Source organism: Aquarana catesbeiana, linkage group LG03, assembly GCF_042186555.1.
Source record: "Aquarana catesbeiana isolate 2022-GZ linkage group LG03, ASM4218655v1, whole genome shotgun sequence".
In the NCBI taxonomy this organism is placed as follows: domain Eukaryota; kingdom Metazoa; phylum Chordata; class Amphibia; order Anura; family Ranidae; genus Aquarana; species Aquarana catesbeiana.
This window is the reverse complement of record NC_133326.1, coordinates 535,005,859-535,033,820: the sequence shown is the minus strand read 5'-3', so window position 1 is coordinate 535,033,820 and position 27,962 is coordinate 535,005,859. Positions and strand designations below refer to the sequence as shown.

General features: G+C 42.4%; 1 protein-coding gene across 7 annotated transcripts in view; it reads left to right on the top strand.

Annotated features, from left to right (window-relative positions):
- Positions 1-6,363: 6,363 nt before the first annotated feature.
- LMO3 (LIM domain only 3) overlaps positions 6,364-27,962 on the top strand; it is a 71,139-nt gene continuing 49,540 nt past the window's right edge. The window contains exons 1-2 of one of the 7 annotated variants that reach the window (XM_073621366.1): positions 6,364-6,452; positions 14,966-15,179. In XM_073621366.1, the coding sequence (XP_073477467.1) occupies positions 14,974-15,179 (206 nt within the window). In that variant the 5' untranslated portion in view covers positions 6,364-6,452; positions 14,966-14,973. Of the gene's footprint in view, positions 6,453-7,917; positions 8,300-12,740; positions 12,894-12,933; positions 13,076-13,465; positions 13,790-14,211; positions 14,434-14,585; positions 14,709-14,965; positions 15,180-27,962 lie in introns of those variants that run through there. The other 6 variants (XM_073621365.1, XM_073621367.1, XM_073621363.1 and 3 more) reach the window with 6 other exon arrangements.

Genomic DNA, 27,962 nt, shown 5'->3' with positions numbered 1-27,962 from the left:
AGGGGTTGATTTACTAAAGGCAAATCCACTCTGCACTGCAAGTGCACTTGCTGTAAATCTGAGGGGAAAATCTGAAACCACGGAAAGCTCTGCTGGTTTTATCATCCAATCATGTACAAGCAAAAATGCTGTTATATTTATTTTCCTTGCATGTCCTCCTCGGATCTACAGCGACTGCACTTCCAGTGCAAAGTGGATGTGCCTTTAGTAAATAACCCCCATAGGGTCATTACCTTTTTACTTCACGCAGCAGGTTACATAGTTAGTAAGGTTAAATAAAGACACCAGTCCATCCAGTTTAACCTGAGTGAGTGTGGGTGCGTGTCTACAATTGTCCCTATCCCTGTACATTGTGTCTCATTAAGATGCTTATCTATTATATTATTATTTATTTAAGGTACCCATTAGAGCTGGGTAAATTTCTCAAAAAAAAAAACTTGATTCACAATTCGAATCAAGTTTTTTTTTTTTTTTTGATGGACACCACGCCGGTCCTGAGGAGCTGCAGGCAGGAGTTTTTAGGCGAGGCCGCGGCTTCGGCCTAGTCTGCGGCGTCCGGCCTCACGGACTAGGCCGAAGCCGCGGCCTCCCCTAAAAACTCCTGCCCGCAGCTCCTCAGGACCGGCGCGGTGTCAGCGCCGGTCCTGGTGAAATAAAAAAATATATCAAAAAATCGATTTGCTGAAAATTTGATCTCTCAACTCGATTCAAGAATCAAATTGATTTTTTCTCCAGCCCTAGTACCCATATAGCACTGTCAATTTACGCAGCACTCCACAAATACATCGCACACTCACATCAGTCCTTACCCTCAAGGAGCCCACAATCCAAGGTCTCCATCTCACATTCATATATTAGGGCCAATTTTGGAGAGAAGCCAATTAACCTACCAGCATGTCTTTGGAGTGGGAGGAAACCCACGCAGGCACAGGGAGAACATGCAAACTCCAGGCAGGTAGTGTTGTGGTTGGGATTCGAACCAGTGACCCTTTTTACTGCTAGGTGAGAGTGCTAACCACTACACCACTGTGCCGCTCCTGAGGTATCAGTCAGTTCCATATACAGGGTGGAGCGCCCAGAAAAAGACAATTACCAGCAGTAGGGTCAGAAGGGTGGCTGAGAGCCCAAAGCCAAAATCATAAACAGAAGTTGTGCAGGTCAGTTCTGCTCCCTGGATCTTTTTCATGTCTTTGTTTTCAGTGTTAACCATTGAATATTAGAAGAAGTGACCAGGAGAAGGTCTACTGTACATGATGTGATAATAGAGAAGAAAAAAAAAGCCCCCATCCCTCCACTGGCAGCACTAGTGTAACCACTCCTCTCCATGTATATCTACCACATTTTACAGACTTTCTTTTGCTTTCCAAGGTTCTGATGAAGAGGGAGCCCCTCCAAACGCGTTAGCCTACCATTGAGAATTTGCCCTTGTATGGGCATAATTGGTTTCATACTACCACTTATTCTCTATTTCACTAGCCATTTTTATGGTAAAATTAAAATTGGTCAACTATCAATAACTATTATTGAAGGTGGGATGGGGGTTTTGGACCACTCAGACCTATTGAACTGCCCACAAGGAAACCATAGATGTTGGCTGTAATTCCAGCATGTGGGGGACCTTTATACATTTGATATCCATGAAATTATTGTCCTGATACCTCCATCACTTCCCGGGATCCACCACTACCTGACTCCTGGAGTAAAAAAGACCACACAGCCATTGGTAGTTCTTCACAGGTGTTTTCCAGCTTTTCAACCTCAAATCACATGTGCAGCAACTTGAGTAAGGCAGGTAGATGTGTCACTGCCCATCATTGCTTGGTCATCTACATGTCTGTGACTAGCCTAACCCACTTCAGGGAGCAATGTTGAATTCCAGGCAGGTAAATAAACATACTTTTATATGATAAGCTTTACTTATACAAAAAAGGATAAATGGCGCTAGAACATACAAACATGCATATAAAGAGTCCAAAGTAAATGTGAAAAAACATCCAGGGTGTGATAGTCAATAAAATTATATATATATAGAAAAATTGTATGTATATATATATATAAAAAAAGTCACTGAAATTAAAGATCTGATAAAAAGCACCAGCGGCAGCTCACTTGAGAGTGGAAGCAGGCAACTCTGAAAAAACAATGTAAAAAACAGCAAGAAGCGCCAATCTAAGTGCAGTATCATGAAACTTTAATGAGATAATTATAAACGGACAAACAGCCAAATGGCTACTCACAAAGATGAAATAGGTTAAGGCAAGGACAAGTAATGGGTCCAGGGACGTCCTCCTCAGATGTGGGCAAAGTGCATGGTGCAGGTTCTCCTGGAAGCGCTGTCCACGTTAGGATGTGCAAGTAGTCACCGGGGTCATCGCTGGGTGCTGGGCTGCAAAACGATGGAGGTGTCCGAAAAGACAACCAGCGTCTAAGTGGACATGGAGAGCCAGAGCCGTCGCAGTAGACAGAAACCGGAAGACAAGCGTGGAACGCAAGGCACTTAGTCCAGGAACCAACAAAAGAAAAACGTTTTTCTTTTTCTTTTCTTTTCTTTCTACCCTTTTTTTATATCTCACTTTCACATTTTTCTGGTGTTTTTGAACTCATTTTCTTCATCTCATTGTTATTGTATTTAGTATATCGTGTTTTGTTTTTAGCTGTTGCCTAGTTACTGACTCCATAGCTCCCATAAAAGGACACCTGTTGTATTAGCCTATCGGATCTGAAGAAAATGCGGAAGCATTGAAACGCGTCATCCAACACGTCCATACGTCACTTCCGCTTTGTTGGTTCCTGGACTAAGTGCCTTGCGTTCCACGCTTGTCTTCCGGTTTCTGTCTACTGCGACGGCTCTGGCTCTCCATGTCCACTTAGACGCTGGTTGTCTTTGCGGACACCTCCATCGTTTTGCAGCCCAGCACCCAGCGATGACCCCGGTGACTACTTGCACATCCTAACGTGGACAGCGCTTCCAGGAGAACCTGCACCATGCACTTTGCCCACATCTGAGGAGGACGTCCCTGGACCCATTACTTGTCCTTGCCTTAACCTATTTCATCTTTGTGAGTAGCCATTTGGCTGTTTGTCCGTTTATAATTATCTCATTAAAGTTTCATGATACTGCACTTAGATTGGCGCTTCTTGCTGTTTTTTACATTGAGAAGCTTTACTTGCCAAAGATTTTGTAATTCTGCTAGGTTTTGTGATTGACACTGTCCTGCCAGACTGCATTGCCAGGTCTCAGAGCCTCTAATGTTGCAGCAGCATAACTTGGTCCAAACACACCACCTGATTGCTGACCTGGACAATTAAGGGACAGAAGCAAACCAATGAGATTATCACTCTCTGTCAACGCATGTGCAATGCAGCAGAGTCTGATTGGCTACTAATGCTGTTTTTCCTTCTCCCAGCCTGAGTGCTGTTGTGAAGGGAATGAAAGGGGGCTAATATCAGGATTATTTTAGATAATTACACTAGCTGCACTAAAAAAATTTTTTCACATATTAAGCTTTTAAATAATTTCAGATAGCATTAGGTTTATCGGTCCAGTGTTCACTTTCAATCAGAATGATTCAGGATGTATGGAAATGGCCCTGCAGTCTTTGGGGTTGTCTGGAATATTTTGGAAAGTTTGGGATTAGTTTACACCTGCAGTGTTCCTCCTGCTGTGTTCTGAGGGGCTAAATTGTTATTCTGCCTCAACCAATTACAGTTCATGCTTCTGCTCAGCCAGTCAGGCTGCTGCATATAGATGCATTGCATACTATTATGCATGATGCTGTTGTTTCTGTTTCCTTTTCTGAGCTGCTATCTGGGCAGGGTAATTTTGGGCTAAGAGGCTGTGAACTCAGCTATCCATCTGGACCCATGTAAAGCCTTGTAAATAGTGTCCTTTTCTAGAACTCCCTGGGGCATAAGGATGTGCCACGACAAAGATCAACCTGCCAGTGATATCTTCAAGATATTCTGATCTGCCTGGAGGCCTTCTTAAAGTGGAGTTCCACCCAGAAAAAAATTTCATTAATGTGCATGAAATAATATAAAAAAAAATATTTGAAGAAAATTTTTTTTTTACTTACCTCTTTTTGCCTGTTGCTATGTGGTCCATTGAAATCTTCCTCCTTCATCACCTCGGCTCCTGACGTCACTTCCCTCGACGCCTCCACTCCTGGGAGATGTGTGTCATCATTTCCCAGGAGTCAGTGGGCTGCACTGAGGACTTTGTTGCCATCACAACAGGGCGGGCACTTCTGCCACCCGTTGTGATGGCAACCTGAGTAGTTGATGGCACTGCGATGACAGAATGCGCATGCGCTAGATCAGGGAGAGAACGGGCGGTGCATGCTGGTCCAGCAGCAGCACTGTATCCCGGAACAGGATCGGAACAGGATGCTTGTGGGCTTCACATGCCCACAAGCAAAATGAAAACGGCCAGAACACCGTTATCAAAGTTCTTTTTACAGATGTAACCGGACATTGGGGGACACATTTTACAGAAGACGTGAGTGTTACAATGCCATTTGAAATGCTTGTGAAAGGTAGAAAAAAAAAATTGAGTGTAGTTGGAACTCCGCTTTAATGAAGGTGGAGCACCAGGACAAGAGGGCCAGTGCTGAGTGTCTTCTGTAAGTGTTTCTTGTGGACACACCCTCCTTCAATTGTCCTATCACAGAGAAGGACTATCCATTGAAGGGGGTTAGTCAGAAACAGACCTCCAGAGCATAGGGGTGTACATGGAACCATAACTCTCATAATGACTTTCCTACAATATGTTTTGTAATTTTTTTCATTTATAACCAATTTTGTTTTTGTTTTGTTATTGTAATGAATGCAGAGTGTCCGGCACAGTGGGAAAGCTATGTAAGGAATGCTTCAGTTCTGTTCTGTACAATTTTATATGAACTGAGGATGAGAGGGAATTCGGTGCTGGGTCACCTGGGAGGGAAAGAGAAGCAGCAAGAGAAAGGGGTACAGGGAGAAAATAGGAGGTGCAGACAGGGCTGCTGTTAAAAATCATGGGGCCCAATACTGCCTACCTGACAGGGCCACCTTCCCACCCCCAGAAAATGTAATTTGATATTTTTGCTAAAAATACACTAAAATCATTATTATATGGCAAATTTACCAGCCCCATACCCCCCCCCCCACACACACACGCTCTCCATCCTGAAACATCCCTTTGTGTACTGGTAGCAGCTGCCGGCGGGAGAGGAGGGAAGCTGGACACACTGTGAAAAGAAGCGCAGGGGGGGGGGGGGGTGTCTGGAAAGTAGGGGGATGGCCCTCCTGTTCAGCAAATGCCTGGGCCCCCCTTTTGAACTGATGGGGCTGGGCCCAGTACAGTAGGGCTGGTTGCACTGCTTTATCAGCGGCCCTGGGTGCAGAGAACAAACGGGAGGACAGGGAGAGAAGAGGGTGCTTAGCATAAAAGGGGGTGCAAAGACAGTAGTGAGTGTAGAGAAGGAAATCGTGCAGAGACAGAAGGGAGTGCAAAAGATAGAAGTGAGTGTATGGAGGGAAGATGGTGCAGAAGGGGTGTAGGGGTAGAATTGATTGTAGAGAGGGAAAGGGGTGCAGGGACAGAAGTGAGTGTATGGAGGGAAGAAGGTGCAGAAAGGGGTGAAGGAACAAAATTGAGTGCAGAGACAGAAGTGAGTATAGGGAGGGGAGGGGTTGCATAAACAGAAGTGAGTGCAGGTGGGGGGAGGTAAGGGGGTGCATGGAAAGAAGTAAATGTAGGGAGGGAAGGGAGTGCAGAGACAGAGGCAGTACAGGGACAGAATTGAGTACGGGAAGGGAGTGCAGGGACAGAAGTAAATGTAGGGGGAGAAGGGAGTGCAGAGATAGAAGAGAGGGAAGGGGTGAGGAGACAGAAGGCAATACAGGGACAAAATTGAGTGCAAGAAGGGAAGGGAGTGCAGGGACAGAAGAGAGGGAAGGGGTAAAGAGACAAACGGCAGTACATGGACAGAACTGATTACAAGAAGGGAAATTAGTGCAGGGACAGAAGTGAGCATAAGAAAGTAAGTAAGCATAGAGATAGAAGGAAGTGCAGGATAATAAGGAAGTGCAGAAACAGAAGTTAGTATAGGGAGGTTAGGGGTGCAGGAAGGGGCAAAATGTGTAAACATGAAGTCCCCTCTCTGGTTTGGTGGTTTGTTCCAATAGATAAATAGCTGTGAATATAAAGCAGACCCCCTCATTCTAATAGCACAATAGCTCTGTGTATATATTTGTGTATGAAGTAATTCATGAGTAGAAATGATCAGCCTTATTGGTTGGAAGATCACTCACTAAAACTTCCAGAAAAGGTTCTTCAGATCTGTGTTTGTTTTTACTGAATTCAAGTTTTCTGTTTTTTTCAAGGGCAACAGAGGATCATTTCTGGATTGTTCTCAAAGTGGGCTTCAGATGTCTTTCATAGTGCCCGTTAAAGGGACCCCAAGCAACGAATGGTAAAAACATGGCGTAATTCACATTTTCTTGCATTGTGATGCCCGATGCAGGTCAGTCTTTATTGCTCCTCCCACTTTGTATGATGACAGAAAGTACATTAAATGTGCATGTTGATGCATATTAGAGCTTGTTGACATGTATAAAATATCATAACTGTGTTCACATAGATGTGAGTGGACCCAAAGCTCTACCCCGCTAGCAACATCCACCAAATACTATAAAACCACAATTGGTCAGTAAAGCATTTCCTGAATGACCTAAAAAAAATATTTGTAAACCTGATAACTGTATGCCACCAATCCCACCCCCCAATCCTCCATGACTGCAAAAAGTCCAGATGCACAAGCCCCAATCCAAGCTTCCCTTTATTCATTCCCCAAATCCTCCATGATAGCACACACTGTATGTACACAAGCACTGTTGCAAGCTTCTCTTTAATCACCCCCCCCCCCCCCCCATTTTCCATCATTTGCATGTCCAGGTGCCCAAGTCACTATGCTAGTTGCACAGTACCCTCTCCGCCTTTGACTGGTCCAGAATTGAATTGGCTCCTTTGGTTTTTTAATGATCACGTTGAGATGCAAATGTAAGGAATTTGTTGCGTGGGGCTTAACAATGATCTCTATTACTTTCTGCTCCCCAGAGATCCGCAGCGTTCAGGTTGAGCTGGCTTTGCTTTCCGCAGACTTTGTCCACTTTTTATGAATCAGACACAGAGAAGATGCAGCACACAGGGCTCCGAATCCGCCCCATTAGTTAAAGGACTTGTCATTCCCAATCCAAGATTTCTACAGTGCAAGAAATGTCTCCCCTTTTAAGTGCAAAACCACAGAATTACCATTTCCCCAAGTGCTCCCTGTTTTAGGCTGCTTTCCTAATTAGAGGCATGATAACAGGCGCGCTGATTGGCATTATAAAAGCGCAAGTCTGGCTTCATCTGTCCCAGGTGTGCTCGCTAATTTTTTTTCTCTCTCCACCGTTTCAGAACTAGCTCTCCTTCATTGTTCCTTAAAGTTTTCATCTAAGGAATTAATCCACATAAAAAGACATTAGAAGAGTAGATGAGCTGCCAAGTCCCATCACTGCAATCTTTTATCACAAGTACAATCTATACAAGTTGGTTTTTTTTACCCTTTTGTTTCTGAGGGTTAAAAAGAGAAGCGATGCTGGAAAGGCGCTCGTGTCAGTGGACGGTACGCGCCATTAGAAGTGGCGTCTGTACAAAAGGTTAGGAGATCTGACTGTCAATACTGCGGGTCCAGCAAGGGGGAGACTCCAGCTTTTGTGTGAAAGAGATACTTTGATATTTTGGAATGTTAGAAGGGTGAATGTGAAAAATCGGAGGTTGGGGATCTAATTACCCAACCATAATTGGGGGCTAGGGAATAAGTTGCAGTCCTCTCAACTCACCGCAGATCAATTATGTTAAGAGAACATCTGTAAGTAGGACTTAATGAGGTCCATTAGAGCAACATGTACAGTTTCCTTAACAGCACTTGTCAGCTTCTTGGATGAGCTGAAGGAAGCTGCTAACTAGGGACCTGCTGAGGTATTTAAATAGTGAACACTGGCCCACTCAGGTCTCTGTGTGCACTACTCGTGGAAGGAGAAGAAGGGCCACTGCTGGCAGCCGATCGCAGACCTGGCACCGCCGCCTCCCCCACACTCGCCACTTTGACTTTCTGTACTCTGGAGTTCACTCAGATCATTTAATTTCTGCAGTACAAAGACGTGAAAGTGCGATTGCTTCAACCTTTACTTTCTGGCACCTCTCGTCAGATCCCGCACAGTGTCGTACTGCTGGGGGGACAAACTTTGGACATTCTAAACCTGCACCTGAGATAAGGTGAGTCGTTCTTCTAGACGTCGCCTGTCTGAACCTGAAGGTAACGAGACCTGGCTACCTTGCCCTATTGGAAAGTCGCAGTGTCATTAAGTTTGGATTTGTATTGGATTCTGCCTTGCCGATAAATGAGCCATGTCCCGGTTTCTTTTTCACTTCTTGTGCCGAACGCAGGGAGATTTTGAGGGGGGGGGGGGGGTCAATGGTGTTTTCTCAGATATTATTAAATTGCTGTCCGCCAGATTTACTTGCTGCTTCTTGTAGAATGGGAAGTCTTCGCCGTTAGTGGGAATAATTCCCATGATTAGGAAGCCGCTATTCTCTATCACAGAGAGGGAAGAAGTGTGGCTGGAAATTGCATGATTGGGGAGATGAACTGCTTTCAAATCATTTAATTCCTGACAAAACCTAATTACTGGCAGGTAATGCAGTGTCAGCTTTAATGCATTTCATCATTCAGTCTGGAAAGAGGAGCATTTTGTCACCCATCTATTTATCAGCACATTTTAGGAGGGGCGATGTCACTGTGCCTGAATGATGGCTAAGTGTATGCATGACTGCTGGTAACCAATGGGTTAATGATGTCAGGAAGTGACCTTTGCACCCTAAACATAGGTGGTTAATGTGCACAGGAATTAAGATGTGTCCCCACAGGCCTTGGCTTCTATACAAAGTGTGCAGAGGGTTAATCAATCTAAGAATACTGCCCAGTGTGGCAGGGGTTAAATCACATAACTGTCACTTTCCTGACTTCTGCACTGAAGGGGTTAACTGGTTCCAGGCTGCTTCCTTGCTGCCCTGTATGGAGGAGTTAACTGATCTGAGAATCTAAGCAACCCATTAACCAACCAGAGAGCAGTGCACTCACCCCCCCCCTCACTCCCCAGCGGGGAAGGAGTTAAAAAGCCACAACAGTGGCCTGGCAAGCGGCGCACGAGGGGTTAGCGCTTTCTGTCAGGGCTCTTATTGCCAGAGTCCAAACAGTGCTAATTAGCAGGAATGATGTCACTGTAGGAATAATCCCATCATTTAATTAGCTGAATGATTTAAACAAAGATTTGCATAGATGCTCTAATCAGCAGCGGTGAATTACGGCACGGCGGTTAGCAGCGAGGGGTAACAGATCACACGGATTCGGGTGGGGGGGGGGTCTCATCTCCTTCAACATAATTAATTTAATTGTCCTCATTAGCTGTTCCATTTGTTGTGATTTTATTTCTCCTCTCCCAGTCCCCCTCCTCTCTCTTCCATTCTGCTGCAGATATCGAAGAGGGGGAGAGGTCAAAACGAGGGGGGATTTGGGGTGATGATTGATTAGGGGGAGGTTGTTCAGAGCTGTTCTGTATATTTGGAGGAAGAGATTGTATGGAGATGGTGATGAGGCAGTTTGCATACTGGGGGGCAATTTTGTTTCTGCAGATTGTACCGTAGGTGGCCAGCGCAGTATATTAGGAAGGAACCAGCAATGCGCAGTATGATTAACAAGCATGCACTGTATTGTAAGCATTGTAGCCCGATGACATGTCTGACTTTGATTTAAAAATATTATGATTTATCAAAAAAAAAAAAAAATAGTTTCTGTGCAGCCTGTGTGCATGTGCGCAAAAATTCCTGCATGCTACATTTTTTTGTGTAAACAATGCATTAGACGGGCCAATCAAAATAAATGGCAAAAACTCATCATGCGTGTAATTATGAACGAAACACCTGTTCTCCCAAGTGTACACTAAATATCCAACATACACTAAATATACATGTTAATGCACGCACGCCATTGTGAAAGCGCAAACTGTAATGTATATTACATGCACACAGTCCAGCACATGGTTCAGAAGAACCTTACAAAAAATTTGAGGCCCAAGGAAAGGCACCCCATGATTCTTGTGGTATCAATGTAACGCAGGAAACCTGTGCAGGTGTGATGGAGCTATCAGTGTTGGTGTAAAGGAATATTAGAGCTGGTGTAATGGAGATATCAGTGTTGGTGTAAAGGAGTATTATAGTTAGTGTGATGGAGATATCAGTGGTGGTGTAAAGGAATATTAGAGTTTATGTGATGGAGATATCAGTGTTGGTGTAAATGAATATTAGAGCTGGTATGACGGAGATATCAATGTTTGGGTAAAGGAATGTTAGAGCTGGTGTGATGGAGATATCAGTGTTGAGGTAAAGGAATATTAGAGCTGGTGTGATGGAGATATCAGTGTTAGTGTAAAGAAATATTAGAGCTGGTGTAATGGAGATGTTAATGCTGATGTGATGTAGATGTTAGTATTGGTGTAATAGAGATATTGGAGCTGGTGATATCAGTGTTGGTGTAATGGGGATATTAGACCTGTTGTGATGAAGATATCAGTGTTGATATTTTGGAGATATTAGAACTGGTGTGATGAAGATATCAGTGTTAGTATAATAGAGATATCAGTGCAGGTGTAATGGAGATATCACTGTTGGTGGAAATAGTGCTGATATAATGAAGATATCAGTGGCGGTGTGATGGAGATATTAGTGTTGATGTGATAGAGTTATCAGTGCTGGTATCATAGAGATATTAATGTTGGTGTAATAGAGATTTCAGATATGGTGTATTAGTGTTGGTAAAATGAAAATATTAGTGTTGGTATGATGGAGATATCAATGTTGGTGTAGATACATTAATGTGGGTGTAATGGACCCTATAATATCTACTCTCAGTGCTGTACATTCCTATATTATCTCCTCTCATTGTTGTACAACCCTGTAATATCCTCTCTTAGTGCTGTATAGTCTGGAATTGGATTCAGATGTTGGGTGTTTGACCATGTTAGGGTTTAGCAACCCCCCCCCCCCCCTCCTCCTGTTTTGGCATAAAAATGGGCTTTGGCACTTCGCTGTAGATTTCTACACCCAGTAGTGATATCATGTAGTTGATGGGGTGTGGTAATTGGGGATGAAATTATACAGTGCAGTGATGGGGCTTAGTGACACAATCTAGTGATGGAATGTAGTGATGGTGATGAAGTGATATGATGTAGTAATGGGGTGCATTAATAGGTTGCAGTGAAGGCTGTTAAGATGGTGTTTAGTGATCAGGGATGAAGTGAATAGATGTAGAGATAGGGTGCAGCAATCGGGGGTGGAGTAATACAATGTACTGATGGGGTGCAGTGATTGGGATGAAGTGATCGGGGTTGAAGTAAAAGCAGTATAGACAGGTAATATATAGCAAAAGCTGCAATGCTGGGATGTAGTAATGAGGTGATGGGTTTTAGTCAAGGGATTTAGTAATGGGGTGCTGTGATGGGTAGATCGACAAGTGCAGTGATGGGGATAAAATGATACAATATACTGGGGTGTATGGATGAACTGATTTAATGTCGCAATAGAATGTAATCATGGGGTACAGCGATTGTGATGTAGTTATAGGATGTAATGATAGGGTGCAGTGATTAGGGATGAAATAATCTCATGCAATTATGGGGTATAGTGATGGGGAGGAAGTGACCCCATGTAGTGATGAAGTAAATAAATAAAAGTACCTATGCCAAATTTTTCACTAAAGGAACACTTTGGTTGTAAAAATAAATAAATAAATGTAGTAATAAGGATGAAGTGATACTATGCAGTGATGGGGTGTAGTGACGGAGATGAAGTGATTCCATGCAGTGATGGGGTGTAGTGGTGGGGATTTAGTGATAAAATGTAGAGAAGTGGTGGAGCTGAAATGATATCATATAGAGATGAGGTGTAGTGATGGGCATATAGTGATACAATATAGGGAAGGGGTGTAATGATACCATGCGATTATGGGGTATAGTGATGGGATGAAGTGAAGGCTGTAGTGATGGGGTGCTGTGATGTGGATGAAGTGAAGGGTATAGTGATATGTAGAATGACTGGTGTAATGATGGAATGTAGTGATGGGAATGAAGTGAAGCTGTAGTGATAGGTAGACTGACAGGTATAGTGATGAAAGAGGTGGTGGGCTTTATTGGCAGGTATAGTGAACGGGTACAGTTATAGGTGTGGTGGTGGGGACTAGTGCAGGAATTTCTGCAGTAATGGGGTACAGAGATATAGTGATGGATGTGGGAAGGGTGTGACAGGGTGCAGTGATGTGGTGTAGGGATTGGGTGCAGTGATAGGGTGAAGTGACAGGGTACAGTAACAGTATGTATGTATGGGGTGCATTGTTAGCATGTAGGGATGGAGTACAAGAACAGAGTGTAGGCATAGGTGTAGTGACAGTCAATGGATGAGGGGTGCAGTGAGGAGGTAAAGGAATAAGATGCTGTGAGGTAGTGTAGAATCGGGGTGCAGTGATAGTGTGCACTGAACAGGCATAGTAATAGGGTGCTGTGAGGCGGTGTAGGTATGGGGTTCAATAAAAGGGTGTAGGGATAGGGTGCAGTGATGGGGGTGCAGTGACAGGGTGTAGGGAGTGGGTGCAGTGAAGGGGTGTAGAGATGAGATGCACTGATAGGGTGCAGTAACGGGGTGTAGGACTGGCACACGGAGGGGAGCTGTGGTCCATACATCATTTTCTTCTGCTTGCTGTGCTTTTGGGAAAGGAGCCAGAGATCTGAATGTGTTTTCAGAGGGGCAGCTGTATATAGAGGTAGGTGTGGAGGGGGGGTGGAGGGAGGAGATGGGGAGGAAGTACCTACCTGCTCTCAGCTCTCTGACAATTTTGGAGCTGAGCTCAGTAATATCTGGGTGACCTTTTCTCTGCTGTGTGATGTCTGGCTGCTGCTGCTGATGAGAGTGTGTGTGTCTGCTCTGCTCCTCTGGTTGTTATAGGTAAGTTGTGGGGAGTGACAGGCACCTGTGGCTGCGCTCTGTGTCCTGCTGCACCTTACAAATGCTGTTTTTCAGGGTTTTTTTTTTTTTTTTTTTTTTGGTGAACACATCTGCTATGAGTGAGGAGCCTCGGAGGTTTGAAATGCACGAGCGCTTCTTCCATCCTCCTGTTATGTTGGCGTTAGAGTACTAATAACGAGCTGGTTTTTGTCAGAACCTTCCTGGTGCTGTGCTGACCCCTTCCAGTGTGGGGCTGCAGCCCGGAGAGGCTCATAATATGGAGAGTGCACCCAGCTGTCGGAGGGTTGGGGGGCACCTTCTGTGGGGGGGGGGGGGGTCGCTGTGTCCCCAAAGTCGTCCACCCCCCCCCCCAACCCCGGACAAGTTGGCATTTGCTGTGCCTGTGTCCTCCAGTTAGGCTGTGCCTGGGAGCTGTCCCCTCCCCCAGTGCTGAACGAGCTGCATGTGACAGACTCATCATTTGTTAGAGGAGCCCAGCGGAGAGCAGGATTAGAGGATTTACTCCGGAGTTAGAGAGCATGTGGCTTTGTCAGTGGCTGCCTCATCTGCACACTGTGTCGGCCTGTGTGTGACATTGTGTCAGGGGAACAATAGCCTCGTCCAGCTGCTCCCGGAGCCAAGAAGGGACCCCCAGCTGCTGCCCAATGAGGGTCTGCTCTCACCGACTCATGCACAAAAGGGAGAAAAGTTTTGGTAGGTAGAAGCAGAGCGATGTGTATTGTGCTTGGCTGCGGTTGAAGCGTCAGCTCCATGGGTCACACTGCTCAGGGGCTCGTCGCTTCATTCCGGTCCCGGTAACATTGTGGTGCGGGCACGGGGAAGGCTGAATGGTGGCAAGCGGCTCTTTGTGCTCCTGTGAATTGTGTGTCTGTGTGTGTATTTTTGTATTTGAGCTGCGTCAAAATTGAAGTCAGTCTTGCAAATCTCTTGTTGGCCTTTGCCAAGCACCAGCACTTTGCTGCTATGGTAACTGTAATTAAACTGATAAGAGTGGAAAAATGTCAGTATCTGTGAGCCTTGCAGCTGCATTGGAGAAAGGGGAATCAAATTGGTTCCCAGCTTCATTGCTCAAAAAAAAAAAAAAAGGGGGGGGGGTGGCTGGGGGAGGCAGAGCTGTGCGATCCGGGCAGTGGGATTTGCATTGTTGTTCCATACTGGAGTGCAGCCTGCAGGGACGCTGAGAACCAGGGAGTGAAGGTTTTAGGCCAGCATGAGGGAAAGAGGGGGCTCAGCTTTTGTTTGATGTCCCTGGACACATGAATGGCCACCCCAGACAAATTCTTTCCCTTTGGGACCCAAAAAGCCTGCGCGCGCTCACCTCTCACCCCTCTGGCCAGGTAGGTGCTCCAGGACAGCCAGTGTGTGGCAGGGACGAAAGACACTTTGTGTACCGCAATAGTTTGTTGTGTTAACTATCTGGCAGTGTGTGGATGAGTGACGCAGAACAAGAGGATAATGTGTGCAATCAAGCGTGCACGCCGCGCACAATACAATCTGGGCAATTAAATGAGATGCTTCTCCCAGCTTGTGAGCAGCGGCAAAGCCTCTTATTTACTTCTCGCTTTAATTATGATTTCTCTTCTTAAGCTGTCAAGTCAGTCTGAGCGGAAAGGTTAGAGGCAGCATTTTATTCTCCCCTCAGAATCTCACCGCTGATTTTCTAAAGAATTTCCCAGTATTTGTGTCCCATGTGTTTGCCAGCCCCTCTCAAGGGTCCCGTTCTGTAGGTCTGGACTTCATGGGTAGTTCATCATACCCACAGAGCCCTTGCACCTCTGGATCTGATGATGCACAATATCCCCATAATTTGATTTATAACATGTTGTGTGGTCACTGCACATGAGTAATATGCATGTCTTCTCCTTGCAGGTATACAAATGCTTTCAGTTCAGCCAGACACCAAACCGAAAGGTTGTGCTGGCTGCAACCGTAAGATCAAGGACCGCTACCTGCTTAAGGCCCTGGACAAGTATTGGCATGAAGATTGTCTGAAGTGCGCATGTTGCGACTGTCGTCTCGGGGAGGTCGGATCCACCTTATACACCAAGGCCAATCTGATCTTGTGTCGGAGGGATTACCTGAGGTGACAGCATGCTCCAAATTGTGTCTATATAATTTATGACTGGACTCCAATCAGTGTACCTGACTTTGTACCCTCCATTTACAAATCAGAGCTCTGTATATTCTGGTCTGTCTGTCTGCACAGAACCTTGTCCTTCCATATAAGACCCCCTGTCTTTCCATCCAGTACTCCTTGTTCTTTCATCTAGAACTCCCTGTCCTTCCATCCAGTTCCCTCTATCCTTCCAATCAAATCCTTCTGTCCTTCCATCCAGTTCCCTCTGTCCTTCCATCCAGTTCCCTCTGTCCTTAAATCCAGTTACCTCGGTCCTTCCAGCAAGTTCCTTATGTTCTTCCATCCAGGTCCTTCTGTCCTTCCACCCAGGTCCCTCTGTCCTTCTATCCAGGTCCCTCTATGCTTCTTTGCACTTCTACATAGGTCCTTTCATCTTGGTTTCCCTGTCCTTCTAGTCCTATCCCTCTGCCTTTCTATCCGGGTCCCTCTCGCTTTCCATTTAGGTCCCTCCATCTTTCTGTTCAGGTCCCTCTCTCCTTTCATCCAGGTTTTCCTGTCCCCTCATCTAAATCCTTTTGTCCCTCCTTTCTGGTCAGTCCCTCCACCCAGGTCCCTATTTTCTTCTATCCAGGTTCCTCTATATCTTCTATCCAGGTCCTACTCTCCTTCCATTCTGGACCCCCTCTCCTTCTATCTAGGCCCCCCACTCCTTCTATCTAGGTCCCCTGTGATTCTATCTAGGTTCCCCTGTCCTTAAATTGAAGACTCCCTGTGCTTCCATCCATGTGCCTTGTCTTTTCATTCATAACTCCTTGTCCTTCCATCCAGAGCCACCTGTCCTCCTATCCAGAGCCACCTGTCCTTCCATCCAGGTCCCTCTGGTCTTCCATCTGGGTACCTGTCTTTCCAGCTGTGTGCAGCCTGAGATATTTTTTACCAACCAGGTAAAGTGGCCAGTTGACAAAGCCACCAGGAGTCAGGGGGCTCTAGCAGAGACAATATATTAACTAGCTTTTAACTGGCTTGCGGTTTGCCCTGACTACTGATACAGGGTATGCAGGGTGACATCAGCTGACAGTAATCCTTGTCAGAGGTCATTTTCTGTGACTTTTGATATGTCCAGGAACATGCCATCCATATTTTATACCCCACACAGAATGCCAGGGAGCTATTGGTCATTCATTGTCTTACCTTTTATAACAGTATATGGTAAGTAATAAGGGAAGGTAAGTGATTCTGCAGCCAAGGACAAGATAAAAAGGTGAAGTTTTATGATTATTAATGTTAGGCTTCAATGCAGATAGAGTGCGGCGCCTCCCAGAGGAGAGTTGATGAAGCTGCATTTATGAAGATGTATGGATAATGAGTCTATTAAGGCTACTGCTCTGTGTGAAGTTCTCTGTCCATCTCTGATGTTGCAGCTTGTTTATGTTGTGTGATTTTGTGTCACCACCCCACCATTTCCCCCTGGTTTCAGTGCAGCAGCTGAGCTGACAATCATTTCCAGCAAGTTTTACTTATGTCCCTCATACGGCAGACCTGTGCAGATCTCTGACAGTGTTGTTTTGTTATTTTCTGTAACTCTGTGTAGGCAGTGCCAGCAAATTTCAGCATTAAACTGAATTTATCTATTTCTTAGAGCGGTGTGTTAATATTAACAATGAATGAGCCTTTATAATTTATGGTCATCCTCTAGACACTCTGCAATCTGTTTGTTCAGGTGGCACTTTGGACATCCTTTAGACGAGCGCTTCACCAGCCACACACACACACAGAAAAATTCAGCTGAATTGAAATCAATGGCTTTATAAAAGTAAACCTTTGTACATTTCCATAAAAGCATTTGTGAAGATTAATGAAAACTGTAAATTGGACAATTCGTGTCTTGGTATAAGAAGGGGGTGCCGACTTCCCCGTAGCCACCACTTTCTTACATATCACAGCTTTACTCTACTTCTGACATATAGAGAAGTAATATAGTATGGTATAGTAATGTCTAGCATTGTATAATGTGTTATAATAATGTGTAGTATGGCAAAGTTTAGTAGTATGATGTATGGTGTTGTACTATATGGAATGGTAATGAATAGAATGGTAAACTAATGTATACTGTTTTAAAGTATGACATGGTAATGTGTAGTATGATATGGTATAATAATTAATAATGGTGTTGTACTATATGATAATTATATATATATATATATATATATATATATATATATATATATATATATATATATATATAAAATATTATTGTAGAATGTAGTGAGGTATGGTAATTTGTAGCATAGTTCAGCAAAGTAATGTATGGTTTTGTATAGTATTCGACAATATAATATGGTAAAATAGTGTGCAGTATTGTATCGTACAGAATAGTAATATATGTTAATGTATATTATGGTATGGTATAGTAATATGTAGTATGGTACAACATAGTAATATGTGGTATGTTATAGTAATGTGCAATATTTTACGATATGGTATGGCATAATAATGTAAGATTTAATGTTGTACAGTGCTGTATAATATGGTATGGAATAACATATATAGTATGATATATTAATGTGATATACACCAGTATAGCACAATATGGTGTAGTACAGTATAGTATTTAATAGTTTGATAATAATATTGTAGAAATACAATGTAGTATATCACAGTAATGTATAGTACAATAAAGTAAAGCATGTTATATCATTCTACCTTATAGCACTGTATAGTACGTTGAAGCATAGTAATATATAACATATCCTAGTACTATATATACAGTAATATATAATAAAGTACTGTATAGTAATGTATAGTATAATATGGTATAGTAACATATAATAAGGTATAATATAGTATAATAATAAATACTATAGTAATATATTATAAAGTATAGTGCGGTATAGCGTAGTATAAACTATACTATAATAATGCATGTCTAGTATGGTGTAGTATAATATAGTTATTGTATAGCATAGTAATATAGAGCATGGTATCATAATATATAATAAGATATAGTATAATAAAATATAGTGTAATATATTATAATATGGTATAGTAGAGTACTATATAATATGGTATAGTATGGTAATGCAGTATATACTAAAGTAAGATATGATATAGTGATACAAATTAAGGTATAATATAGTATGGTATAGTAATATACAGGTATAATAAGGTTTAGCATGGTATGGTATAGTACTATATAATAAGGTATAGTGTGATATGATGTAGTATATGATTTACTGTAGTGATTTTGTCTAGTGTAGATAGTATGGTGTAGTATAATAAAGTATGGTATGCTATAGCAATATGTAAAAAAGGTATCGTATAATAATATATAGTACAGCATAATATAATCTGGTATAGTAAGGTATGGTGTAGTATAGTCTACTAAGTTATAAAAAGGATTAGTATGGTATGGTATAGAATAGCAATATATAATAAAGTGTAGTGTAGTAATATATCGCATAGTGTGATGTTGTATAGTAATATATAATAAGGTTATGGTAATAAGAGTATGGTGTGGTAAAGTTTAGTATAGTAATATATAGTGTAATATATAGTGTCTACTATATAGTGTCTACTATAGTGTATATTTGTAAGAGGTACATATACATCTTACATTAATGAGTCACTGATGTGTACAATATACATATGCATATTAATATTATTCAGGGGTGTTTACAAATATGAGTAATAATATTATTCAGAGGTGGGTATACATACATATGCGTAGTAATATTATTCAAAGGTATGTGTACATATATACAGTATATGCTTAGTGATATTATTCAGGTGTGTGTATACTTATCTGCATATAGTGGTACAAGAATCTCTTATCCCATTTGTATTTTGTCATGTTCATAAAATGCTGATTGTTAACATTTCTGGTAAAGTTTAAACCTCTGGTTTAAGGTGAATTGATTGTAGCACTGAGTTGGGTTCTATACTGTATATGTGTGTGCTGTGCTGCTCAGCTCTCTCGGGTCCTCTGCTGACTGCATTATAATGTTCCAGCTACTAATAATAATGTGTGGGCTCAGTGGGCTCTTTTTTCCCTGGTCAGCAGTGTTATCTGTGTCTGGCTGCTATTCTAACTCTTGTTGTGCCATCATTTGTTGTTAGTGACTATATTGGCTACAGTTCACTGGCTCAGGGCAGGTGCAGTATTTAAACTGTACAATCTGGTTTGGTGCAGGTAATGATTGCCAAGTTGGGATCAATGTAGAAAATGCTTGTACAGTGGGGATTGGTGCAAAACATTGTATAATCGACACTGATCAGGATAGGTCAAAGAATGATTGAACAAACAGGATTGGTGCAGACTGCAGAGAACAATATTATCACGACTGGTGCAAAAAATGAATCTCCAATTAGTATAGGTGCAAAGAATGATTGTACAATCAGAATAGATGTAGATGATGATTGTACAATAGGATAGGTGCAGAGAATGATTGTACAATCAGAATAGATGTAGATGATGATTGTACAATAGGATAGGTGCAGAGAATGATTGTACAATCAGAATAGATGTAGATGATGATTGTACAATAGGATAGGTGCAGAGAATGATTGTACAATCAGAATAGATGTAGATGATGATTGTACAATAGGATAGATGCAAAGAATGATTGTACAATCAGAATAGATGTAGATGATGATTGTACAATAGGATAGGTGCAAAGAATGATTGTACAATCAGAATAGATGTAGATGATGATTGTACAATAGGATAGGTGCAAAGAATGATTGTACAATCAGAATAGGTGTAGATGATGATTATACAATAGGATAGATGCAGAGAATGATTGTACAATCCGAATAGGTGTAGATGATGATTATACAATAGGATAGATGCAGAGAATGATTGTACAATCAGAATAGGTGTAGATGATTATACAATAGGATAGATGCAGAGAATGATTGTACAATCAGAATAGGTGTAGATGATGATTGTACAATCAGGATAGGTGGAGAAATGATTGAACAAACAGGACTGATACAGAGAAAGACTGTACAATCAGAATCGGTGCAGAGAATGATATTCGTGCCAGTATCGGTGCAAAGAATGATCGTAGAACTAAGATGCAGAGGCTGATTGAACGATCACGGTCATTACAGAGAATAATTGTACATTCAGGACTAGTGCAGAGAGTGATTTTACAATCAGGATAGGTGCAGATAACAATTGTACAGTCAGCATAACAGCCAGGTCGGGATCAGCGTGGGATTTTTTAGTGCAGCATTGTGTCCATATGTGTGTCAGGTATGACAGCTTTGGGTTGTTCTATCCTTTCTCGGGTATATTATGTGCAGGACCATCGCAGGGGTGTGTTAGGTCTGCCAGAGATCTGATTTTATCTATTTTTGTGGTAAATTCATGACGAACCCTCCAGATGTTTTCTACAATTATTTTCTTTCTCGAAGGCTAGGAGACGGATCTAAAATGTGTGGAGGGTGCAGTACCTAAAAATGTGGAATTAACTGGCAGCGGAGTTGTTGCCCTTCACATGGTCGTGGGGGGGCGACAAGATGGCTTTCAGGAGCTAAGCACAAATTGTTTTGCATCCAGATAAACAGTAGCCAGTGTAAAACCATCCGTGTTCTTGTTCATGCGTGTTCATGTGTGTCTTTACATGTTTAGATGTGTCTCTGCATGCTCATGTGTGCCTCCATCGTGTTCATGTGTGTTTGTGCTTGCTCATGTTTTCATGTATCTGCTTGTTTATATATTTCTCTGCTTGCTCATGTTTTCATGTGTATCTCTGCTTGTTCATGTGTCTCTGCATGCTCATATTTGCCTCTGTGTGCTCATGTGTTCCTGTGTTTTCATGTGTGTTAAAACATCCACTTCATATCTGTTTGGCACAAAAGCTGACAAGCAGATTTGAGCCCACCCCACCTGTGTCACCTAGTATCAAGGATAGTCTCTAAGAACGGACTGCTGATGGCTGCACAGCAAGTGCTTCAACTGTAAAGGAGCTCTCAATGACCCCACCGTGAATTATTGCTCCTGTCAGAGATTTGGAGCTCAGATTACCATGGTCAGCTCTATCCATATACAATGCATAACCCTGCATATGCAATATATAACCCTAAGATATCTGCTATACAACCCAACCCTCCAGTCCGCAAACACCTTACACCCCACTCCCATATTTACACACACACGTCCTGCAGAACCGGGACGGAAGAGGGGTTACTGACATACAGTGGACGTATGCTGCATTACCTTCTCATGGCAAAACAGGCACAAGGCATATTGGCAGGGGGAAAAAAGGTTGACGCGTTTCACACGTTTAGTACGCGCTTTGTCAAAACCGTCATTACCTTCTCATCCCAATTGCAGAAAAAATAACATCACAAGTTACATGATGATGCCTGTATAGTCAAACCCAGTTTGGAGATGTTCATCTTGTTTATGTACAGCCCTACATCATACCTCCAAACCAATTAATATATTTATTTTTCCTCATCCACACCTTCTCTGCCTCTCTTTCTCTGTATCCTCTCTTAGACTTCATGCATACCAGGCTTAAAAAATTCTTTAAAAACGCTTCTATTACAGGTGTTTGGCATTTTTTTTTAACCTGTAAAAGCACCTCTATCTTAGCCTATGTGTCAATGCACACTTGGGCATTTACAAGTAGAAGAGGAGCATTTACAGGCTGAAAAAAACCCATCATCAGTGCATTTAGGAGAGGAGCTTTTCAGCAGAAACACGTTTGTCATATGTGAAGGCATTTAAATGCATCCAAAAAACACTTATAAGTTAGACGTATTTAGCACTTGAGCGTTCATTTATTCCAAAGGCCAGAATAAATGAATATTCTGGCTAATGTAATCTGTTAACGCTCAAACACTTGACACATGTAAACATTTCAATACGCGGTGTTATGACCGGTTCACACCAGATGCAGTCCATTGCGTCCAGAACAGTAGATTATATGGGTTCCAATGGCCTAGTTCACACCTGTGCAGTCAGTTCCAATGTGTTCCCGTGCAGAAAAAAAAAAGTAGAACATGCTGCAGTTTGTTTGCACAGAACTGCACTGGAACAAAAATGCACTGGAATGCATCTAAACAGGTCAAAAACGTATTATAGCAAAAAAAAAGCCCTAGGAAACTTTGGAAAAAAAGAGGGAAAAAACATATGAAACACGCAACAGAATACAGCAAAAACGCGCATGCAGAAAAGCATCCGAACTACATTTCTTTGGTGTGAACCGGCCCTAAGTCTTGGTTCACACTGATGCGGTGCAGGATTCGCAGCGATTCCTGTGCATTTCCCACACCGCATCACAATCGCATTCCATTTGTGCGTAGGTGTCAATGTTAAGGACACCCCAAAAATGGGCCGCAAAACGCAGTGTGATTGGCTGAATCCGACTGGCTGAATCGGAATGCATGGGTGTGAACATCCATGCGATCCGATTCCAGTGTGGCAAAAAAAAGTTGCATGCTCCTTTTTTGTGCGGGTGCAGTGTGATTTGAGCCATAAAAAATGAATGGGCTCAAATAGCACTCCCAAAAATCACATGTGGTGCAGTGCGATTCATGTCCGAACCAAATGGGGTTTTCTGCACCGCATCAGTGTGAACCAGCACTTGGGCTTGGTTTTTTAAAGTGGCTATTTACTGCCAGGAGTAAAGGGAGTTTAGAGGAGAAAATCAAACCTGTGTGCACGAGACCTTAAAATACTCTGTGCTATGCTGTATTGCTCCTTCCACTATCTAACTTTCTTTTCCTGAAGTGTGTCCTGGGAAATTATCAGGGTAAAGGATAATATAATGGGGATAGGAGATGAGTCCAAGACGTTATGGGGGGTAAGGGATAATATTATGGGGTTAGGGGGTGAGTGAAGTGGGTTTTTGAAACCCTTGATTTTCCCCTTTTTATCATTTAGTTTTGTCATGATGTGTTTTTGTGCAAGGTTAGCTCCAGTTTTGGAAAACATTGTAGACACTTTTGAATGGGGATGCAGTTTTAATTGGGTCTTAGACTTGAGCCAATCTGATTCCTTATTTCCCAGAAAGAGTTTATCCGAGGAGCATCCTCCAGTCGTTGGGAGTTTTTTTGAGTTTTTTTCAAGCTAATTAACCTACCAGCATGTCATTGGGGTGTGGGAGGAAACCCACACAAACACACGGAAAACATGCAAACTCCATGCAGATAGTGCTGACTAGGGTTCCAACTGGATCTTATTGCTGCAAGGCAGAAGTGCTAACCACTAAGCCACTGTGCTGTCTAATCAAATTTTCATAAACTTTTTGAAGATCACACTACAGGTCTGTTATGATTTTGTCAGGGCATAATTAATTTGGAATATAAATAATATGTAGCAATACAGTGCAGAATGAAGGACAAATGTGTACTACAATTTTAGACCCTGTGTGTTTTCACATAGGACACATCAGTCTATGCGGCTGCTAGGTGTAATATTCTTACCTAGTTTCTGAGACACGTGTGTATTTCAATCCTTGAAGGTTCTGAAAAATGTTTAACCCAAAAGTCTCATACTGTTCAGTGCACAATTGTAAAGTCTTCATGCTTGGTCTCTACCCCTAGCAGAACAACAGCCGAGGCCATTATACTTATTTTTAAGCTACGTTATTCATAACTCTTCAAGGTTATTAGTGTTTGGAAATTATTACCAAAATCCTAACTGTGCTAAAAATTAATCGGACATTTTTTTCCATCCTATTAGATAGTCCAGGTGAGTGGTAGCTTCACTTTGATCTTATTGGAATAATTTGAGTTTCACAATTAAATCATCTCATGGGTCCCATCAATGTTGGGGGTATGATCTGTGTGTTCCATCCAACCCACAGAGCAGTAGAAATACTTTATCATTAGGTTTTAATGATAAAGTTTTAAGTTTTATCATTAAGCTTCCCACTCAGGCTGGGAGAGAAGCTGGTGTTAATTAACGCCTCCTCACCCAGCCCCTTCAGTTGTCAGCCAGGCAAACAGAGGGGCAGGAATGGTGGGTGACATCACTGACCAAATATGGGCATGGTCATATTTGGTTAGTGGCCATGGATATATTTGGTCAATGTCATCAGCCACCATACCTGCCTTTGTCATTCAGAAATTATTAGTGATAGCAATAAACGTGTTGGTGGGTCAGGGTGTTTTTCCTTTTAGTGGGTCAGTGGGTGTCGTTCAGCATAAATAACGAGGATCTGCTTTGCCCAGTGATGTGATTGACATGACTGAGAAATTTTTTTTTTAATTAATATTAATGGGCTTAGGCTGGGTTCACACTATTGTGAATTGGATGGGGGTTTCTCATAGCAGGAGATTGTGACCGGCTCTCCATGGAGCCAGTTCACACATCTCCGGAGCGGCTCCGGTGTGAATTGCACAGGAGCCCCGTGCGTCTTTTGGTCCGTTTCAGGTCCAAATTCGGCCAAAAATTTGAGCTGAAATCGGACCTGAAACGGTGAATGGAGACCCACCAAACTCCTGCTGTGAGTCACTGCGTTCTCCAGTGTGAACCTAGCCTTAAAGTGTATGGTGTGTTTATTTGCTGTTTTTTTTTGTGTGTGTGAATGAGTAGGGATACTAATTGCCCAAAAATAATTCTCACAGGGAGGATGCTGTATCTGGGGGCCCCTTCATTTTGATGAGGACTTCCAGAGTCCGATAAGCCTCCTCCACATAACACGGCAACCACCGATGTGGCTCTTGTCCTCATAATCATTGGGCCAAAGTTGCTGACCCCCTGACAAAGTACCCTGCCCCTGTTTAGGGGGCCTGGGTATGGTTCAGGAGAGGGGGCCACCCTCCCATTTTCTGTACAGCCAGGCTGCATGCTCAGATGTGGGCTTGATGTGTTTGTGTTGTTCCCCCTTAAAATCCATAAAAGACTCTCCCTCCACTATTTTATGGCATTCCTGATGTAGGGTGTACTACAGCAAAACTGACATTTTAGACGAGAAAAAAAATTGCTGGTCATTTAAATTTTCCTCCCTTCTTTTTATTTCTATAAAAAAATGGCATGGGGACAATCCCCCCAAATGCCCCAAAATACACACCAGACCCTTAAGGGGCTGGTATGTATTTTGGAAAGGGGAGTTCTTTTGTCATTTATTTAGAAAGAGAAATCAAGCTGGCAGGGAAATGTTATTTACTGGTAATTTAAAAGGTATTTTTTTTTCCCTAAAAGTCACATTTGTGAATACATAAAAAAAGGAATTTCCAAATGAATGACAAGTTGCAAAAGAGATTAGGATAACCCCCCAAAATTCTTCAAACATTTTAACAGTGTTAACCATAAAAAGGTCATGTCTGAGCATGTAGGCCCTTTACAAGATAATTTAGAGTTAGTGACTAGGGACAAAGAGAAGGCAAATGTATGAAATACCTTCTTCTGTTCTGTGTATACAAAGGAAAATGGGGGAGCTCAAATCCTTAATGGGAATAGTATTGACATAGCCTCAAATCAACCACTATGGCTTAAAAGTGTTATGGTCCAGAAACATTTAGACAGAATAAAGGTGAATAAAGCATCTGGAGCAGATGGCATACACCCATGTGTCCTAAAAAAAAGCAAGCTCTGTTATTTCAAAGTCATTGTTTCTCATTTTTAGGGACTCTTTCATTACTTGCATAGTACAGTAAAGACAATGTGGTGCCTTTAATTAAAAGGCAAAGTCTTTACCACGTAACTACAGACCAGTTAGTTTAAATTCTATAAATGGGAAGAGTCTCATGAATTTAATAAAAGGCCACATAGAAGATTTTTTGCTAGAAAAAAAAATATTTTGATAGCATGTATTCACGAAAGACAGTTGTCAAACAAATCTGTTTTCTTTTTATGAGGAAGTAACAAAATCTTAGACAAATGATTGGCTGTGGACTTAATATACTTGGATTTTGCCAAAGCATTTGACACAGTTCCCCAGATATCGCTAATGTGTAAGGTTTGGAAAATTCAGTTTGTAAATGGATAGAAAACTGGTTAAAAGACCGTATTCAGAGAGTAGCGGTTAATGATTCAGATGCTGAATGGTCCAAGGTTATTATTGGTGTACCCCAGAGACATAGCTTGAATCTTGTGGACCCCAATGCAAAAGTTGATCTGGGGTCTGCCCACTATCACCCACCACTTCCACTTGAGGAACACACACCGCTTGAGGAAACTCAGAGGGCCAGGTCTGGGCCCTGTCCAGGGTGGGCAGGCCTTCTGACTTCCAGATTCACATACAAGCCCACTGCTTTTACCTGGTTTCACCTGGTAGCTCAGAGTGGGGCCTCCTTGCCACATATTGAAATATTTACCAGCTCTTTCCCCCACTCTCCATCCTGAAACATTCCCCGCAGCAGCCAGCAGGAGAGGAGGGGAATCCGGCAGAGCTGCTGGGGGGGGGGGGCACACAGGGGGGCCTAGACAACAAAAGGAAGGGGAACCTGGACAGGGGGGGGTCTGCATTTATTGAAACCGATCCCCTTTCCTCCTACAGCAGCTGAATGCTGGATGGAGGCAGAGGAGGAAAAGTAGGCTTTCAGCTGCTGCAAGAGGGAAAGGGAATCGGTTCTTGTAAATGAGGCCCTCACTCCTGTCTATGGTCTGTAAAACTTAATCTGACAGGGAGGCTGCATGGGCCCCCTGGAGCATAGACGGGGTCACCATTGGTTCAGTGTTGGGGTCTTTCTTTTTTAAAATTGAAGAGTACCATTCAGTTTTTGCAGATGTCACCAAGTTATGTAGTAAAATAGCGTTCATAGAGAATGCCTGCAACTTACAAGCAGACCTTAATGCACTATTTAATTGAGAAAATATGTAGCAAATGAGGTTTAATGTTGATAAATGTAAATTTATGCACTTGGAAGCTAAAAACATGCATGCATCATACATACTAGGAGGAGTACCATGGTGGAGAAGCATCTGGCTGTTCTGGTAGATCATAGACTCCTCCTGGAAGTGGTTAAGGGGGAATATGATCACAATGCCTGTAAAAGCACCTCTATATTACCCTATGTGTCCATGCACACATAGCCTTTTGCAGGCTTTTTAAAAGAGGCTGAAAGAAACAAGTAAACATTAAAAGCACATTTAGGAGAGGAGCTGAAGAGCAAAAAAAAGCCGCTGATAATGCCTAAACTCTAGATGCGTTCCAGGGGCCAGAATAAATTAATACTCTGGCCAGTGTAAGCCATTAACGGTCAGACCCATACGCGTGCAATACTCGGATTTAGGCACATTTTTTAAGCAGTGAGTTCTGCTGTTCAGAGGAAAAAAAACAAACGTCCTGTGTGCATGAAGCCTTGGGGCATCCCCAGAGCACATTAGTCCAATGAGAGTGCCGAATTAATGTCCAACAACCAAAGTTTTCAATTATAGAATTGAAACAATGGGGGTAAACAGACCCTCCCTCTCTTTAGAGCTACCTAACAGATTCACATATAAAATGGTGAGCAGATACGAGTGAAGCGTTTTTACGTAAGTCGGCTGTATACTGGAATCCGGTATTATATGCAAATTGATATTTACCCGTTGACTTTTATATTTATTATTTTTTACTTGCTTAAATAAAAATAGCTAACACGGTACCACATCTAATATATACTGTTAGAAAATTGTTTTTGGACATTTGAGCCGACTTTACCGCTACCAGAAAGGAACACTATATAATTTTACAAAATAAGTTGATTTATTTAATGTTACAAAATGGATAAAAGTATATGTAGAATAAAAACAAGAGAAATAGAGCTCTCATTTATATAACCACAGATATATAAAAATATAGATTCCCTATTACTGCTGAGTCAAACAAGGTCAAAATTTCGCTG